The following is a 19,193-nucleotide window of genomic DNA, read 5'->3' on the forward strand; positions in this document are numbered from 1 at the left end:
ACGCCAGTACATTCCCATTCAAACCAATGTAAATTGCCTTTGACCAATACATTTTCCTGAGAAATCAATGCATTTTAACACTGGATAATATTTATGAAATTGAATTTTTTATTGAAGCTAATGCAATTCTATTTTATGCATTTTTATTAAACTAATGCATTTTAAATTAAACTGTTGTATATTAACTACAATGGCTGTTGGTACTTACAGTAAAATAATATATGTTTGCTGAGATCAATACATATTCCAAACCTAGGAATTTCCAGTTAACAAGGCTATATCAAATATAACAAATGCATGTAGCTACTTAATTTGATGCTTATATACACTGGCTGGTATATTTGTTTATTGGTAATGATTATTTTTAAAGGGAGAAAGCTTATTAAAGATAGAAAAATGGATTCCTATGCAATGCAGAGCTGCTGCTTGAAGCTGATGCCGGTGGCCACCCTGTCCCTGGAGTTCACGCCAAGGGGGCTTGTAGGGTTGGCCCATGTGTCCCAGTGCTGGCTGGTGGCCGGAGGCCATCTCCTCTGCCACAGACGGCTTCTGTGCCCTCAGCCACGTCCCTGCACCTCAGCTGCCATTGCAGGGGGGCTTGGGGGCATCCTTCCCTTTCCTTGCACTCCCTCCCTGCATCCCCCTTCTGCTGGCAGCATCTTTGGGAGCTCTGGGAGGGTTTTATCCATCTCTCCTTCGTGTTCAGAAGGTTTGCATGTTTAACAGCTTGTTCCAAACAGACTTAATTTAGCATCTTTGCCTGATTGAGCTCCATTTTCACTCGGACTGCGGCAATAACCAGGAGGATCTGCCCAGCTCAGGGGTCTGGGGAAGAGCTGCCACCCACAAAACCAGGGGCTGGCTGGGCCGGGGACAAGGCAGGTCACGGGGACGAGGATGGAGAATACCCCCATCCCTGGGCTGTGGCCTGTCCCAGGGATGTGCCCCGTGCTGGGCGCGGGATGTGGCCCCAGGACGATGCAGCTGTGCTGGCCTCCCGAGCCAGAAATAGCAGCGTTATCTGCCATGCGCACGCCCAGACGCACCGCAGTCGAGATAATGTGGGCAAAGCAGTCAAAAAGGCAAATTAATTAAAGCGCATGTGCTAATTGTAGGGGGCATGTGCCTGAAAATAAGTAGCCGCGGCAGAAGCGTGGCCGGCGGGGGGACCCAGGCACCCGGGGGCACCGAGGGCTGAGGCCAGGCACAGCTCAGTGCACGCGCTGCGGGAGCTGCGGTGGGCACCGAGGGGAGGCGGAGGGGTGCTGTGCCCCCCGAGGCGGCTCAGCCTGCGCTCCTGTGCCCCCCTGCGCCCCCCTGTCCCTTAGTGTCCCGCTCGGGTGCCGCCCCAGCCCCCGCAGTGCCCCCCGTGCGCCCCCGCCCCGGCCCGCTGGGACGCGCTGCAGCGCGGCGGCCGCCGCCAGGTGGCGCCATTGTAGCGGGCGCGGTGCGGGCGCTGCCTGGTCCCCGGCGGGGCAGGGAGAGGGGAAGGGTCGGGGGAGATGGGAGGGCAGGGAGAGGGGAGGGGGCAGGGGAGATGGGAGGGCAGGGAGAGGGAGGGGGCAGGGGGAGATGGGGGGCAGGGAGAGGGAGGGTGCAGGGGGAGATGGGAGGGCAGGGAGAGGGGAGGGTGCAGGGGGAGTGAGGGGAGGGCAGGGAGAGGGGAGGGGGCAGGGGGAGATGGGGGAGCAGGGAGAGGGGAGGGGGCAAAGGGGAGATGGGATGGCAGGGGGAGGGGAGGGGGCAGGGGAGATGGGAGGGCAGGGAGAGGGGAGGGGGCAGGGGGAGATGGGAGGGCAGGGAGAGGGGAGGGGGCAAAGGGGAGATGGGAGGGCAGAGGGAGGGGAGGGGGCAGGGGAGATGGGAGGGCAGGGAGAGGGGAGGGGGCAGGGCGAAAGAGGGAAGGGCAGGGAGAGGGAGGGGGCAGGGGGTGATGGGGGAGCAGGGAGAGGGGAGGGGGCAGGGGAAGAGAGGGCAGGGCAGGGAGAGGGGAAATGAGAAGGCAGGGAGAGGGGAGAGGAGAAGGCGTCGACGGGAGAAGGCAGGGAGAGGGGTGAGGGCAGGAAGAAATTTGGGGAGAGGGGAGAAGGCATGGAGAGGGGCAGGGAGAAAGGGGCAGGGGGAGAGGGCAGTGTGGGGGGGCGAGGGCAGGGAGAGGGGCAGGGGAAGAGGGATGAGGGGAGAGGGCAGGGAATGGGAGGGACAGAAGGGAAAGGAGCAGAAGGGGGAGGTGCAGGGAGGAGCGAGACAGGGAGAAGGGTAGGAGGGAGAGGGCAGGCTGCCATGAAGTTACAGCAGCCGCGGTGATGGGCTGCCGTGCTGTGCAACACTTCAAACCATTTGGGAGAGCACGGCACAGAGGCTGGAACAGCTGGTGCCCCGCTACGGAGCATGGCTCCTGCCTCCCTGGGCCAGGCAGAGCCGGGCATCGCTGGCATCGCTGGGCTGACCCTGGCCTCTCGGCTGCAGGAGGCAGAGACCCTGCTGCAGGGGGCACGGGGTAGGCAGGGGAGCCCCTGCCAGGGTCTCCCAGACCCCAGGACCCAGCTCCGCTTGGTGACAGCTGACAGGGCTGTGCTGCTTCATGGGATGGGAACAGGGCTCCGGCAGTGGCCCTCTGGGTCCCCATGAGGGTCTTTCTGCTCTGTGCCCCGGGCTGAAGCTGGGCTCCAGCTCCTGGCCAGCCCCAGGACCTGATGGCGCTGCTGTCCCTTGGTGTGGCGCCTGCCATCCCCCTGCCCATCCTTGGGATAAGGCTCACCTTCACCGTCACCGCTGGCCCGTCACCGCTGGCCTGCGCCAGCATCACCCCTCGGCCACCTACCGGGGCCAGATCACCGCACAAAGGACCTACCATGTGGATCGCAGATGTCAGGAAGGAGAGAATAAATTAATGCCTGAAATGGGAGTATGCTGAAATCCTTTTCTTTTCTTTTTTTTTTAAAGTACACAGAAAAGCCCCTTCCATATTTTAATGAAAAGCCTTTCAGAAGAGGAGGCAAGAGGCTGCCATTTACAACGGGCTATTGTCAGGCGCACAAAGCAAACCCTTCTGGAGACAAACTGATTTATTAACCCGCACCTCGCAGCCCTCCCCCGGGCGGGCGAGCCCTTAGGGGCGGTGGGCGGTGGGGCCGGGCTCCCCCTGCTCCCCCGGGGTTCCCCGGGGTCCAGAGGGACGCTGCCCAAGGGGACACGGGGACACAGGGGGAGCAGGGATGGAGGGTGCTGCCCTGCACCTCTCCATCCCTCTGTGTGGCACAGGGCACAGCCCCTCTCCTCTTCCTTACGGCTCCCATCGATTTAATAGTGATTTGGCCAAACAGAAACATTCCTCCAAAGCCCACAATTTAATTTGCTCACCAAAGATGCCGTTAGATCTATTTCTGACTTACGAGCAGGCTCCCCTGTTCCCTCAGCAGCAGAGTGGGGCAGTGATGTATGGGCATAAGATCAGCTTTGTGGGTGCGGGGAGAAGGTCCCCTTGGTGCGACCTGTCTCTGATGGTGCCCAACAGCAGATACCTGGAACATCTTGGTCATGAACAGATTGAGCCATCCCCAAGGGGAGGACACCTTGACACCTTGGCATCAAACAGCAGAAACCAACTCTCACCTCAGCTAAGAGCATCCATCCCACCTGGGTTTATTGACCCACCTGTAACCACCCACCACCACCACCACCACCAGCACCAGCACCACCAGCACCACCCCCCAACCCCAACCCCAAGCCCAAGCCCAAGCCCAAGCCCAAGACCAAGACCAAGCCCCACCCCCCCACCCCCCCACCCTGCCCTGTGCAGGGCCCTGAGAGAGGGATGGAGGGATGGAAATGAATTCCCCTGGAGGGATCCCCGCCTTGCACAGCTGGTGCTCTCACTGCTGGCTAATTGCAGCCTCATTAAGCCAAAGGTGAGACACTTGCCTGGCACCACCAGCAGACCCAACCTCATTACAAATCTCAGTGCCTTCCAGGGGGCTCAGGTTTTCTGGTTTTTGTGGTTGTGGGGGCTGAGAGAGGATCTATTTATTTCCAGAGCAAAGCTGGGTGCTTGACTTGGGTGCACTCCAGCAGGGACAGTGCAGAGGCTGGTGATGGTTGGGGTCTTGGTGCATCCATGGAGTTTGCTGTTGATGCCAGTGGTGCTGAGGTTTCAGCTGAGTGTTTGCAACTGCATTGGGCTTCACCAGTTCCAGGCGGGCCGGGTGCTTTTGTTGCTGCACTGTGAGCAGGACCTGCCGCGGGAGCCCACTTCTCCAGCCAGCTCTGGAGGTGGGGAAGGAGCTGGAGCGGGGGTCTTGGGAGCGTCCAGGCTCTCTCTAACACAAGCCGTCTTGGCTCTTGCAAATCCTTTCTTTGAACTTTGATTTTCTGTTCACTCGTTCTTCTGCCTGAGGCGTTTTGCAATTGTGGGATTGTGAGCAGCTCTGAGTTTCTCTGACTGGAAGAGATGAGAAAGAAGAGATCATTTCCTAGCCGCTTGTGCTACAGCGTGGTACCAAGGTCACTTTGGGTGTCTGCCTTACCCTTTTGGACAGTTTTCCTGGTGCCGGTGAGCTTCAGATGGCGAGAAGGGAAGGAGCAGACCTGTCAGAAGCACCCGCAGAGCCGGGTGCGGTTTGAAGGCTACTCCTCTTCTTCAGTATCTTCTGAACTCCAGCTATACTTTTTATTGGAATTCCAAGGGTTCTGCAAAATGCAAGTAACGTCAGCAGGATGATACCTGAGCTGCCAGGTGGGGCCAAGCCCCGGGATGGGGGGGATGCTGTTCTCTCCCCAGCCATGTGCAGGGAGAGGCTCCAGTGCCACAAGAGCCACGGCAGTGAGAGGAGCCAAGAGCTTTGGGGCTGGGATGGTGGAAGACCCCGAGTGACAGCTGCAGGAGTGCTTGTCCTGGCTTTGCTGGCATCCATGTGCACGGGTAGTGGAGGCTGCCGGGATGGCTGACCATCTTCCTCCAGCCCCTCCAACTCCTCCACTGGGATCTCCGCCGTGGCAAGCGGTGACGGGTAAGATGGGAGGAGCAGCACGCTGGTGAGCCAGGGGGCTACTGCGTGCTGCCCTCAGCCTCCCCGCAGCTTCAGAGGCAAAGCAGTGCCCGGGGCTGGTGAGCCTGGGCCAACGCTGCAAGGCTGCATCCCCCTCCATGGGGGGGGTGGGGGGTGGGCAGCTTGCCCCACGCTGGGCCTTGGGGACCAGAGAAGGGCTGTGGGTTTGTGTCACCACCTGGCAGGAGCCCTGGGCTCTTCCATGCGCAGAGGCGTGCACGTGTCTGCACAACAGCTTGGGGTGTTACCTGCTCCTTAGCAGGAATATTAAAACGCTGCACTTGCTTGGTCTGCAAATACCCGCTGCAAAACGTACCCGAAGGGGCAGCTCAGCCCTTCTCCGCTGAAAAGCGAGTCACGGCCGGTGATGCTGGGGTCCCTCTGGTGCAAGCACGGCGGGAGGTGGGTGGGGTGGGGTGGCTGCTTGCCCCTGGGCAAAGGGAATTGACACTCAAAGCTCAATTAACATTGCATAGTTGGTTTGACAGGCTGTGGGGCAGAGGTGGGAAGTTATTCGGGTTGTTTTGGGGTAGGAAAGCCACGGGGGTATTTCTTGGCCAGGTTTTGGTAGTGCCCAGGCGCTGCTGGCTGCTCTCCGATGAAGTTGGTCAAATTCTTCCGTGCCCAGGCACGTTAATTTAAAAACAGAGCCCGAACGTGGCCTGGACGTTGGGATTTTTCCTGGAGCGCGTTTGCTGGAGCAACTCCCACCAGGGTCAAAGGTGCTGGATGTGTCAGGTTAAGGGAGGGCAAGAGAAAAACCCAGCCCCCGCTGAAAAAGTTTGACGGGTGGCTGCTGGGTGGCCGTTTCCCACCTTCCTGCGGCACTGGGTGTCACGGAGCCAATTGCGGCTGGGAAAGACCTTGGAGACCCTCAAGCCCAACCGCTGAGCCGGGTTCTTAAAGCGCTGCTTTAAGAAAATACTGATTTATTGGGGGGGGGAGGGGGGGGATCGTTGCGCCGAGGTGCTGCGCCCCTTCCCCGGCGAGGTCCGGCGGGATCCCGGAGCCGGGGGGGGGAGTGTTCCGGTGCCGGGGAGGGGGGCGGCCCGTCCCTCCCCGCGGGGCGCGGCGGCGGGCGCTGCGCTGCGCTGCGCTGTGCTGCGCTCCCCTCCGCGCCGCTCCGCGCCCCTCCGCGCCGCCGGGCTCCCCCAAGATGGCCGCCGACGTGGGATCGATGTTTCGGTACCGGACGCGGTTTGATGTCCGCCGGCTCCAGGTTGGTGGCGGCGGCGGCGGCCGCGGGGCTGGCGGCGGGGGGGGGATCCGGGCGGCCGCCCCCATCCCTCCCGCCCCCCCCCGCCCGCTCCCGCCCTCCCTCCGCCCGCCCTTCCCCATCGATAGGTATCAGAAATTGATCCCCGCCGCCGCCGCTCTTTGTTCGGCGCCGCCCGGGAGCATGGAGCAGCGCTAGCGGCGATGGAGCCGCCCGGCCCCCGCCCCGCCGCCCCCGAGGTGACAGCGGGGCCGGGGGGGCGGCCGCCGCTCCGCCCCGGCGGGAGGGAGGGAAGTTGCGCGGGATGAAGTTGCGGGGAGCGCGGCCCCCCGCGCCGCTCCGCCAAGTTTGTGGCGGTGCCCGCCCGCGGAGCGCAGCCGCAGGTGCCCGCGGGCCGCCAAGTGTCCCCGCCGCCTGTCGCCCCCCCGCCGCGGCGGGGCCGGCCCGCTCCCCGCTGCCCGGGGCCGGCGGGGCGCGGTAGCCCGGGGCGGGCGGAGCGGCGCCGGCCGGAGCCCCGCCGCGCTGCCATTGTTACCGCGGGCCGGGGCCGGCCGGCGGCGTGCGGGACCGGGGCGGGCTGCGGCGCGGGGGCGGGGGGCGCCTTTGTGGCGCTGGGCAGGTCCCGGCCGCCGTGCCCCGCCGTGGTGCCCTCGGCGGTAACGGTAAGTCCTTTGTTAACGCGGGCGGGGGGAGGCTGGTCGGGGGGTGCTGGCAGCCCGTGACCTTAAATAGGCACCGCGGTCGCGGGGAGGCGGCTAATTAACACAATAGCTCGCCCAGCGTCATGGGATGAAACCCAGCCTGGCTCTACTACAGAAGCCGAAAGGCTGGTTGACACGGACATGAAATGGGTTCATCCCTGTAGGATATTACGGAGTTTAAGACGTAGCACGCTTCGTAGGGGAGTAAACAAATGGGAGTGCGATTTCTGGGGCTCCGGTGCTGCAGCAACAGTTCCAGCCTTTCATACATTTTGGCTTTGAAGCGGATCCCGTGCCGCATCTGTGCTAGGCGACCCGAAAAGTACCGCAGGTAGCGCGGCCGGCCGGCTGGCCACGACTGCTCAGCTCGGGCATTGTGGCTGGGCAGGATTAGGGCGCTCGGCGCCGGGGCTGGGCAGCGTTCCCCGCTACGGCACGCTGGGGACCTGCGGGTGCGCGCAGACCGTTATGGAAAGGCAAAACGCTGGCGGCTACTTTTCCGTGGGTCTGTGGCAGGGGGAACTTTGCCGGCGGGGCCGGGCGGTGGGCAGCCCTCCATCCCGGTGGGGGGGGTGGGGGTCGGTGGGCAGGCTCCGTCCCTGCCGTTCTGCTGGACCAGGTGGCTGTGGCTGGGTGCAGAGCGGGAGAGGGAGCGGTGGGGATTGACTTCTGGGCAGGCTTCGTCGCCTCGCCGGGATGATGGTGGGAAAGGTGACCTTGTGCCAGCTTGGCCTAATGCCCTCTACTTAAAAAAAAATAAATAAAAAAAATGGGGGGGGGAGGGGTGGGGAACAAAAAAAGATTAAACAATCCATTCATATTCTTCAAAGAGTTTTCCCTTTTTTTTTTTTTTTTTTTTTTTCTCCTTCCTTATTAATGTATGTGTCTAAGCAGCTCTGCTGGCCTGGGGCTAGCTGGGAATGGCAGAGTTTGAGCAACCCTGATGAATGGTGGGCATATGTAAAACATGTAGATAATGTGCTACTCAGCAGCACTTTGATCGAAACAGCGTTGAGCCTTTTTACAGCAAATAGTCTCGGAAATGAGAAGAGATAAAATTCTATCAAAGATAATACCAGACATATTTCACTGGGTTATGAGATTGTTTTATTGTGTACATTACTAATGCAGTATTTTTTTTACAGCTTTCTTGTATATAACAGTCATAGTGGGATTCATACCTTTATAGTTTTTTTGTGTTTTAATTTGCTCTCAGTTTATTATGTTCCGGTTAGCGTTGTATGGATTACACGCTCCGTGTGCCGGATGCTGTTTTCATCTAACCCATTCCGTGTTAAAACGGCAAAAAATGGGAAGAGTTGTGAGCTGCTGATTTGGGATAATAAATACAACCGCAAGTGAGGGGAGAGAGACCGATTAGAGCCATCTTTTATAAATGTCTTCACATCTCATTATGCAGATGAGCTCTGGCTATACAGCTCCAGCGTTTGGTTCGTCAAATAAAATGCTCTTCGTTTTATTTCCTGTAATGCAAATGCTCTCCGCGTGCCGGAGCAGAGTTGGGCAGAAACTTCGGTGGCGGCTCCGCCGGATGGCAGTGTGCCGGGAGCCTGGGAGCGTGGTCTGGTTGATGGAATGTTTTTTGCTGTTCAAAGTTTAAGGGAGAAAAAAAACCCCACCACAACCCACAACTGTGGATGTGATTAAAATATTACAACCTTATGATATTCTGAAGTGCATAAATTTTACATCTCAGCTACAGAGGGAGTTTAGACATCCATTAAATGATATGACAGCTTGACTTATCTAAATGTGCTATCATTTAACAATGTGTCAAAATTCTTCTTTATATAGACGACAGCAGTAAATAAGCTATCAGTCCTCTTGGCTGAAGTCTAATTCCTGCAGCTTGGACTAATAAACTTAACCGCGCTCGTGTGGAGCAGCCTGTGGGCAGGATAACCTCGGGGGGAGGCCAGGGTGCTTTTGGGGCTCTGGGTGGGGGGCACTCAAATTCCCCGGGTCCCACGTGGGATTTTTTGGGCTCTTACGAGGGAGAGACTGGTGGGACCTTCCAGTTTTCTCCAGCATCTCCAGTACCCAACACTCTCCGTTCCCACCCCTGCTTTGCAGAGGTGGAGAGTGGGATGGTGCTGAGGTCGCTGTGCCCAGGGGCAAGAGGGGGGAGCCCGGGGGGGCTCTGGGTGCCCCATCTCAGGGGGGTTTTGTCTTTCCAAGTGGAATCTCAGGGTTTATGCAAGTGCAGCCTGTGCCCAGGGGCAGCTGAGGAGCGCTGTAGGTTGTGAAGGTGGTTTGTGCTTTCCAGTGGCTCCGCCGAGTGTGGGCAGCAGAATTGTCCCGCTTAAACAATTAATATGGATTTAGGAGCAGTGGCACTAATGAAGCCTGGTTCTCTGCAGATGTCTCATGATTGGGTTATCTGTTGTCTGAGAATTGTGCGCCTCTCTTGAGAGGTTCCCAATGCCCAGAGCATTCGTGATGGTGCTCATTGTGTGGATTCTCTACTGTTTCCTACTGAGGCTGTGCTCTGTAGCCTGTCTCTCGGCAGGAACACTGGTCATGTTTCTTTCTTTCACCGAGGAGCCCTCTTCCCTTAGAAATCTAGGACTGTGGTGGCTGGAAATGCTTGTCCCTTCCATGTGCCGCCAAGGAGGTTCAGCTGAACTGACCACCAAAGAAAGCACAGCTGATGCTCCAGCATGGCCCATTAAAACCTTGGCAATGGGGGGACTTGAGTGTCTTTGCATGTCACCATCATTGACCGCTTTCTGGTGTCCCCTTCCTTGACACCTCCACCGCAGCTCCTTCCTTGAGAGAGCCTGAGGTGCAGCATCCACCCTGCATCCCACTGTTCCCCCTAAATCCTTCATTGGGAACAAATATTTCTAATGTTTTCAATTTACACGTGAAGGGGAGGATGCGATGGGCCATGTTGCTGGTCTCACCTGCTGTTGGGTCTGTGTTGTGCATTGGCAGAAAGTCAGACAGTGAAGTTCCTGAAGTGAAATGTGGGGTTTTGTGGGGGTTTTGTTGGTTTTTTTCTTTTTTTTTTTCCTCTGAATAATTGAGACGCTGCCAGACAAGAAGAGAGCTGCAGAAAATGAGAGTTTATCTTTAGCTCCACAGCTCTCACTTTAGAAACTGGTGACCCCAATTCCAGCCCGAAGAGTGACTTCTTCCCTAATTAATAAATCCATTAATTAATTGTGTGTGTGCTGCAGCCCACTAGAGATGTACACGCTGGCCTCCTGATCCAGTTTAGTGGATTGTCTCTGTGGCCTTGGAGGGGGGGTGCTGTAAAAAAAAAAACCCACCAAAAAACCCCACACGTTTGTGACCAAGAGGCAAATAGGGGACAGGGATGGAAGTATAATTTGATTTTGTGGGACTGGAGGGAATCGGCTCTTCCGCCTCCTGGTGGGCTTTTCGGCTTGTAGGTGGGCATGGGGGCAGCAAGCAGAGCGCTGGGGGCTGCTATGCCCCCCAAAATGGGAGTGAGCATGGAGGGGGGGTTCATGGAGTACTTTGAGGCAGCTGGGGCAGTGGAGGAGCCCCTGGCATCAATGCCCTGTGTGGTTTGATGGCGAGAGGGGAGCAGTTTCACTGTGGTCCCTGGGCTGCGTCGTCACCTCCCGCTGCCTTTCAGCCATGAGTTTGGCAGGGCTCAGCAGGGCTCGTGTGCTGCAGGTGGAGCTGAATATTAAAATGTTTGGTGATCCGAATTATTATTTATGACCAGATTAAGCAAGCAGTACACTCCCAGCCTTCGAGTCCTTTAGGAGGTACTTGCTTAACTAGATAACCTCGGTGGAGCATGCAGAACTCGCTGTTCATCTCTCTCCATATGTTGGCACAGGAGCTGCTCCCTTCAGTTAATTTTTCTTTCTGTCTGCAGAGACTTCAAATAAAAATGCAGGCATAATTGTTGTGCATGCCAGTCCCATAGCTACTTGTTTTCTCTGCTGAATGGAAAGTTAACTGTTGGCAGAAAAGCACTGTCTTTCAATGCAGGAGGCTTTGCTTGTCTATGATTTGGGGGCTGGAGTGGCCCGTCTGCTCCCCTGTTTTCCCTTCCTGCCTTTGCTGGTTGGAGAAAAGCAGTGTGTTTGGGTTCCCAGGGGTGGCTGTGTGTCCTGTGGGACAGTGGCGATCCTGCTCCCTTCCTCCCTTGGGTGCCGGCATAATCACGGTGCTGTACATCCCTGGCTGCAGGAATTCCCAAGTCTTGAATTTCAGGGAATTATCCCGGGAGCTGCTGACACAACATGGCAAATTGAAAATGCAGGGCCATTGTTTGCGGGGAGGGAGGGTGATGGCAAGCTGCAGCATCCTGGTCCTCAACAGCCTGCCTTGAAACGAAATTAATTTAGGGTTCAAAAGTGACGGTGTGTGCGCTCCCCCTGCCAGAGCTCGAGCCAGAAACACCAGTGCAGCTCGCTCGCTCTGTTAATGGTGTAGTAGATTCCCTCTTGGATTGGAAAAGGCTCATGAGAGGCATCCATTCTACCCAAAAAGCCTGGGTGAAGTTTCTCAGCACACTTCGTACCATCCTGCTCCTATTACCGAAAGATGTAATTCCCCAACTTGGGAGATAATAAGCAGGTATTGACTTCTGCTGGGGTCATTATCAAGATTTATTCAGTCAATATGGCTTCTTGGGTCAATAAATCTTGAGGTTGATAAAGGAGGAATATATACTTGCAGACTTTATTAAAAACTTTTCCCCTTTCATAACACTTTCTTGTGTGTGTTGCACTAGGATCTATGACTGAGTTTTCTTTAATTACTTTTTTTTTTTTTTGTGTGTGTGTGTGGTGCAAGCTTTCTTGCAGCTCTTGGTATGTCCTGCCAAGATGGCAAAACCTGGGAAATGGGATTCGGCCGTGTGCTGGGTCCGGCTTGCTTGAGATTGCTGCCCTGCTAAGAATCCCCCTCTCCCGGCTTGGCTTTGGTGATGGGGTGGGGGGCTTGGGGGGAGTGGGGGCTGCAGGTGCCTTAGCCCACCATCTCGGGGCTCGGTGGGTGGGGAGGATGGGGCTGAGCGTGGGGCATTGGGTTTTTCTGCGGGACGGTTTAAACTCAGGATTCCTGTTCCCAGCCCACTGTAAAAAAATAAAAAGGGATCGTGTCCCCTTCCCTATCCCAGGCTGAGAAATCTCAGTGGGTGCAAGTGATGGAGTGAAACAGCTGGGATGCTCTGTGCTGGGCTGGGCACTGCCCCAGCACCCGCTTGCTGGCTTGGGCAATGGCTTTGTGCCTCAGTTTCCCCAATCCTGGGCCACAAGGGATGAAGTACACTTGCAGACCAGCGTTTTGGGGCAAATCAGCCCCAAAAGGGGCCTGGCAGCATCATGGCAGTTGTGCCTGTGCCCTGGGTGCACGGCTGTGTGCTTGTCCATCATCTCCCGTGGTGAAGAGCCCTGGGAAGGGCTGCGCGTGCTGTTTGGGTTGCCCGTGCGAAGGAAGGATCTTGGGGGGCATCTCTGCGGAGAGGTCCAGGCTGGATCAGTGCAGTGAAGAAGTAGCTCTTGGAGCCAGCAGGCCACCAGCCACAGGGGGTCATTGGCAAAATCTAACCAAAAGGCTTAGGTAGCCTGGAAAGCTGAAGTGCTCGTTATTTACCGCAGTGCTTGTTAATGAGCAGGGGTGCAGCAGCATCCTCCCCTTCCCGGTTGATCCCAGCAGATCCCAGTTTGGGGTGGAGGGGGAGCCCGGCAGGAGGGGGCAATATCTGCTCACCCCAGACTTGCATGCAGGAACCTCGTCAGAAGGGCAGCATGCAACGATGGGCAACTTCAGCTTAAATATACTCATCTGTATATTTAATACGATTTATTTTGGCTGTGTGTGCTGAAGAGCTGCTTTGCAGTATTCCCTCAATTGGTGTTTTTTTCTTTCAAGCTGAGCTTCCCGATTTCCCATAGCTGAACAAGCCGACACCACCTTCCAAAATGGTTTCAGTGTGGTGTGGTGTTTTGTTTTTTTTTTTTTTAATACAGCCTTGCTGTGTAATTATTTTTTTGACTACTTTGGTGTAGCACTTAATGATTTCCCCAAAGCTGCAACAGGACCCCAGAGTATTGATTTAGCCGCAGTTTAAGCGACTTGCTGCTAACGCATGGCCGTTTTAATATTAATTGCTTGGTGTGTGCGTGCTAGCTAGTTCTTCTGCAACGCAGATTTCTAAAAAAGTAAATAACCAATTTGAACCCCGTGTAAATATTCCTCTGGTGGGAGCTGTGCCGTGCGTCAGCCGCTCTGAGCACGCTGCTGTTGCCTTTGGTAACGCTTCTGCAGTTTTACACCAGAGTCAGGACCTCGGGCATCCTTTGTTTTCTTCCGTCGGGATAACATAATAAAATATTACCTGGTGCTGGCAGTGGGTCTTGTAATGTGTGGTGTAAGCACAGCCGCTCACTGGAGCCGCAGCCGGTGTGTTATTGCTTAGCCTGGCTGCAGAGGACATCTATTCTTTATTAATCACGTCGACAGGGAGAGCTGCCTTGGTCTGCAGCTCTTGGAGCGCTTGGCAAACATTGCTTCATCCCTGGGAGCTGGGTAATTATTACCCCACATCCCTCCTGTTTCTCGGCCAAGGGGGCAGCGGTGGGGTCCGGCGGGGGAGCGGTGGGCTCTGCCCCACAGGGGCATGGTTTGGGGGGGTGGTGTTGCTAAAACCCTCCCCCCGTGATGCTCGTCTGCAGTACAGCTGCATGTGGTGGCTAGGGTGGATGATGGCAAGGATGATGCCCTCCAGGAGGAAGGCTCTGAGGGACCCCTGTGCTGTGGCTGACCGCTTTCCCTGGTGGGGCAGAGCATCGTGCTGGGTCCCGCGGGGTCCCTTGAGCAGCACCCTTGGGTCCTGAATCCAGCGCCTGAGTTGCTGGTGAAGGCTCTTCCATGGGGTCTCTCCCCCGTGAGCGTTTGCTGATGCCGGAGCGGGGTGCCCTGGTTCCCTTCCTCTGGCATGGACGGTGGGCTGTGCTCTGCTGATCCCAACCAGCTGCCCCCAGCCCTGGCGGAGCAGGGGGGCGCCCGGGGCCGGTGGGACCCAGCCCACGGCATGGCCCCGGCACGTGTCCTGGCACCCAGGATGGGGCAGTCATCCAAGGCCAGCAGCTTCGCCTGCTCCGTTCTCTGCTTGGCACACGCCACAGAGCTAGCGTCTCCTGCCACTGCACTTTTCTTTCAAATAAAAGCAGCTAATTAACATTATTCTTTAATTATTGCCTTTATCAACAAGGGGTCTGGTTTATACCAGCAGGATAGTCGCTTTCCCTTCCACTACCCAAGCGAATGCTTCAATTCCTGTTGCTTTTGAAATGAATTTGATGTCATCTGCCCATTGTCACTTAATGGGGACACTTGGGTAATGATTGCGTGCTCCAGCCCTGTTAGCAGCACTGCGAGCGTGTAATTTAGCCCCTTAGGCAACGGTACTTTTGAAATCTCTGGATAGTTTTGAACTCTCTGTTCTTAATTAAATATGCAATTTTTCACGGTAACCAGGTTAATTCTTTTGTGTTGTGTTGTAATACTGTTAGGAATTTTCATAGTTCTTATTAAACATTATTCAGGCATTGTGAATTCCATAATTAAAAAAAATGAAAAGAACAAAGCTTGATTCACTTCTTTCTTTTCCCTGGTTAATTTATCAAATGAATTTTGCAAATTTTTCTTTTTCTCCCCAGACAGCGTGCCAAGTGTTTTAAAGGGGAAGGATTTAATTGCTCTGTAGGGATTGGTTGGTTATGAAGGATTTGGCTGTTTGATTAGTAAACCCTATTGGGAATGGTTTAATGCTCCATGATCTTAAAAATTGTCTGATTGTTAGGCTCTCCAAGGATGTTTTCTCTTTTCCTTATGTACGGCAATGGCTTCGCACAAGTGTGATTATTAGATAGCGAGGAGGGAGCAGAGGGGTGGATGGTCGGTGCTGGGTGAGCCCGTGTGCCCTGGCAGTGCCGAGGGAGCCACCGCAGCCCCCAGAGTGGTGGTGGTGGTGGTGGTGATGATGGTGAAACAAACCAGTGGTTGTTTGTGTGCATCCCTGCAGATCATGGGAATGGAGCGCTGGCTGGGATGGGATGGGGCTGCTCCTATGCTGGAGCCTGTGCTCAGCTTCTTTTCCATGACTTGTTCCCCAATATCTACCTTGTAATATAACGAAATTATACAGAATATCTGATTGACCAAGAGGCAAAACCCTGCTGCGTTCTTCATGTTGGAATCACTCTGGTATCCCACTGGGTGGCATCCCTGTAAGGATGCTAAAGTGCATGGGCAGGTCTTGCTGGGGGACATCCTTGCAGCCCTGGCTTCAGCTGGGCAGGACCCTGCGTGAGGAGGAATGCGGGCCTGCAGCCTGTGGGGGGTTTAATCCAGGTCCCCCATAGCTGGGGGGCTCATAGAGCCCCGGTCCAGGAGTTATGTGGGCAATCACCCTGCTCCAGCTGTGGCGCCTGAGGATGTCCAGCCAGTAGCCTTGAAGTGAGGAGGCTTTAAGAAAGGGAAAAACAGCACAAAAATGCTCTGCTTGTGTTTTTCGCTGGCAGGGCTGGTACCTGCTGCCCAGTGGCTGCTGCTTTTTTATTTCTCCCACCCCTGCATACAGGGAGCTGTGCTCTGCCCTCATGCCCCCAGCCCCGACGCCTTCAATTTTGGATTCAGAATCGAATTTGGATCCAGAATCAATGGAGGTGACGTCTGCTCACTGACGTCAGGGCCCTGGGGACGGGCTGTGACTCGAGACACTTCGGTGTGCTGGGGAGAACACGGCTCTCCAAAATCCCTGCTGGAGAGGAGCCCAGGCTTTGCTTCTAGGGTGGCTGGGGAGCATCCCTGTGGGTGCTGCCCCTGCCAGCAGCTCTCTGTGCTACTTTTATAATTTTGGACTTAATGTCAGGGGAGAAAAAGTCACTGTCTGGTGTTTTTAGCCATACCGTCCCATTTGGGGTCCCCTGGGTCCCCCTAGGATTGTGGGGTGATGGATGGTAATGGACTCAGCTGGGACTGAGTGCAGCCAGTCTGCGGGGGTTCCCCAGGGTTATTTGGGCTTTAAGGAGGGGTCAGAGAGTCATTAAACTTATAAATATATTTTGGTTTAAGAGAAGAGCCATTGTTATCATCAAGCTTGGTTTCTGTGGTGCCGTGCCAGTTTTTCCCCATTCTGGTTCAAGCCTCTTGTGTCCAGTGGGATCAGGCTGGTGCTGCCTGCAGCCAGGGCAGCACCTGGGCAGCTTGGGGTAGAAAATAAAGTGTTCAGCAGTGTTGGGCAGGGAGCCTTTACCCCAAAGAGCATGAAAAGCTGCACTTAAAACAGCTGCTTCCCACCAAAACTTGCTGGAAGATGTTGATTTGAGGCTTGGGGAGCCAAGTGATGCTGCTGTGGCTTGGCCGGTGGCAGTCCTGGCTCGCGCTGGGTGCTGGCAGTGGTGCTGAGTCGGAGCCTGTGGTGAGGCTGGGGCTGCTCCACATCCTGGGTGCCTTTGGGTGAATGGTTTTTTTTTTGGGAGGTGGATGTCAGCCACATGCAAGTGCCCAGGCTTGGTGCTGGGCAGAGCTGAGCCTGCTCCATGCCAGCTGGGTGTCGCCTGGGCATGGTGTGACCCTGGGGGAGTGTCGCCAGCCCATCAAACAAGATCCAAGAGGCAGCTCGCAGGGTAATACCAGCGGTGGCATCAACCCATTGCCATGTCTCCATCACTGTGTTGAGCAGGTGGGTGAGGAATGCAAGCGGGGATTAAAAATAATAATTAAAATTAAAGAAGAAGAAAGTTGCCCATTGCTCCGTCAGTTTTCCTGTTCCTCCATGGCTGAAGAAGCAGCAATGCTGGTGTGGCTAAAGCAGTGATGCAAGCTATTTGCTCCATGAATTTTGCTTGGCAGTGGTGGCCTGGCAGTGCCGTGCGGAATCCAGCAAGTAATGTAAAACACAAAACAAACAAAAAAGCCCCCAAAACCTAAAATACAAAACCAGAAGAAAAAAAATAAAAGAGGAAAAAAAAAAAAAAAGGGCTACACACTTGCAAGGCGAAGCTGAGCAGACGCCGGTAATGTATTCCCAGGCATGACACAGAGTGGCAGCGTGTCATGAACCGTGTCCCCAGGGACCCCTGGGTCTGTGATATTGGCTTTAACCCCCACTGGCTCTGGCCGGGGCGTAAATTCATCAGGCTTACGGGTATTGCTCTTGGACTACTGAATAATTTACAGTTGCAGAGCCCAGCCAGGTTCAGGTCATCGGGGTTCATGGGTTAATAACAGGTTTGGTTTTTGTTGTCAGCAGCTGCCTTGATAACATATGAAAGAATCCTATTCTGTTGATTAGATTTTGAAATGGATCAATTTTTAATCAGCAGAACATCTGACTCACTCAATAAGAGTAGCGTGGTGGAGACAGGACGAGGGGCTCGTTATTTACAGGATTGTTTGTTTTTACTAATACGCAAATTCTCGCAGGGGCTGGAGCCTGCCACCCGCCTCCCCCTGCCCCGGCTCCCCCAAAATACATCTGTGGGATTATCCGCAGCTTCGCACCAGGTATTTGATTCCTCTACTGATTCGGGAGGAAATCCATCGTGCTGTTTAAGAGATCCGAGGGCACGCTGAAGCTTTGATTTAGCTATCTGTTATTATCGATGGAAAAAACATTTACTTACCAATCGCCAAATCTTATCTAGAAAAGCACCTTGGCGTGCTTGGCTCACCCCTTCCCCAGCATCCCTGCATGTTCCACCCCCCAGGGCCACCAAGGAGCACCTTCAAGATGAGCTTGTGGGTGCTGGGAGAGCAGGGGACAACCTCTGGCGGGATGTGGAGGCGTCCTGGCCAAATTCCTGGGTGCGAGCAAAGTTTCAGAGGGAATAACTTTGATTTCCTCACTAATACTAGAAAAGCTGGATCTCCCTGAGAAGTCAAATACTGGGTAGGGGCCTGGGTAGGTGCTTTTTAAATTTTTATATATATATAATATTTTTTTTTAATTAGTTAGGATACAAAAAGAATCCCAGACTTGCTTTTGGGATTGCATTGCAGTATTGCATTGCATCTTGACAACTGCATGTGTTTCTTTTTGTAAAGACATGCATAAAATACTATTTCTTTTTTCTTTTTCTCCCCCTAAATGCAATCCGCTGGGTCAAAATATTGAAGCAAGTGTTAACAAGCACTGAAAATGAAAAACTTTTTTTTTTTTTTTAGTAACAGAAAAAGTAAAATTCTTGTAAATACAACTTTGGGAAGAGCGTCACTGGAGTGCAGGTGACGCCGTAGTGGCTGGCTGGGGACGGCTGTTGCTGGCAGATATTGGTATGGATAAGAACTCGGTTGTGATGGTAATTTGCATAGTTTTGCCCTGGGTGCTTTGGGATTTCACTTTTAAGCCTTGTGCCTTCTGGCAGTCTCCTTAACCTAAATAAATATTTTCCCTCTTGCCACAGATCAATTAAGATCATGGCTACGTGGGGGCTCACTCCTGGCAGGGTTTTTTTCTCCTTTTTTTTTTTTTTCTTCTTGAAACGGTTGTCTTTTATTTAAAATTGGGCGTATTTATGAATTTACATATGTAGGTTTTTTGCTGGTTTGCTGGGGTAGTGGTTTAAGCACCAGGAGAAGCGTGCTGAGCCTCTGGCCAGTGGTGGGGATGCCAGCGATGGGATGTGAGCGTGGGGATGAGCTTCCAGCTCCCGCTGGGTGCCGTCACTTATTCCGTCCCCGTGTCCCCCGTGTTGACTGATGTTTGGCCACAACCAGCCACGCTCTGAGGTCTCCTGTGGGACTTCACAGCTCCTGGTGTTCTAACAGTGCCATAAGCCCAAGGGCTTGTTTCCTTAACATGGAAATAGCGCTGCAGGTAAGAGGTGTTTGCAATAGCTTATGGGCTCTTGCGCCTGCCAGCCGGCATGGGCGATATAGCAATTCCTGCTAAAAACATCACCAATATCAGAAGGTTAAATATGCATATTATATCATCCCTGGCGGTGTTATTTTCAGGAGAGCAATGGGCGTCACAAGTTCACGACTTTGAAATTAGGTTTATTTTAGCGATGGCAAACGCACATCTCTGTTGAGCGTCTGCTGGTTATTTTCTGAGAAAGGTTGAAAGAAGAACATTTTTGTGAAGAGTAGAGGGGCAGCTGACCTGGTTTTTATTTAATAAGAGGTGCTTAGAAGGCATCGATGGAGATGATCAGTCTTCAGCGTCGGGCAGTGGGGAGCTGCTCAGTCCTTGTGCCTGAGAAAGGC

The 19,193-nt window shown here is 54.6% G+C and overlaps 1 protein-coding gene across 9 annotated transcripts in view; it reads left to right on the plus strand.

Annotated features, from left to right (window-relative positions):
* The first annotated feature begins 6,142 nt into the window (after positions 1–6,142).
* The window catches only part of CUX2 (cut like homeobox 2), a 69,163-nt gene continuing 56,112 nt past the window's right edge, over positions 6,143–19,193 (plus strand). For 2 of the 9 annotated variants that reach the window (XM_037375572.1, XM_037375568.1), the window contains exon 1: positions 6,972–7,296. Coding sequence is in view for 4 of the 9 variants with exons in the window: in XM_037375575.1 (XP_037231472.1) it covers positions 6,205–6,267 (63 nt within the window). In the remaining 5 variants the exon portion in view is untranslated. Of the gene's footprint in view, positions 6,268–6,396; positions 6,504–6,904; positions 6,927–6,971; positions 7,297–19,193 lie in introns of those variants that run through there. The other 7 variants (XM_037375575.1, XM_037375578.1, XM_037375579.1 and 4 more) reach the window with 7 other exon arrangements.

This window comes from Falco rusticolus, chromosome 1, assembly GCF_015220075.1.
Source record: "Falco rusticolus isolate bFalRus1 chromosome 1, bFalRus1.pri, whole genome shotgun sequence".
NCBI lineage: Eukaryota > Metazoa > Chordata > Aves > Falconiformes > Falconidae > Falco > Falco rusticolus.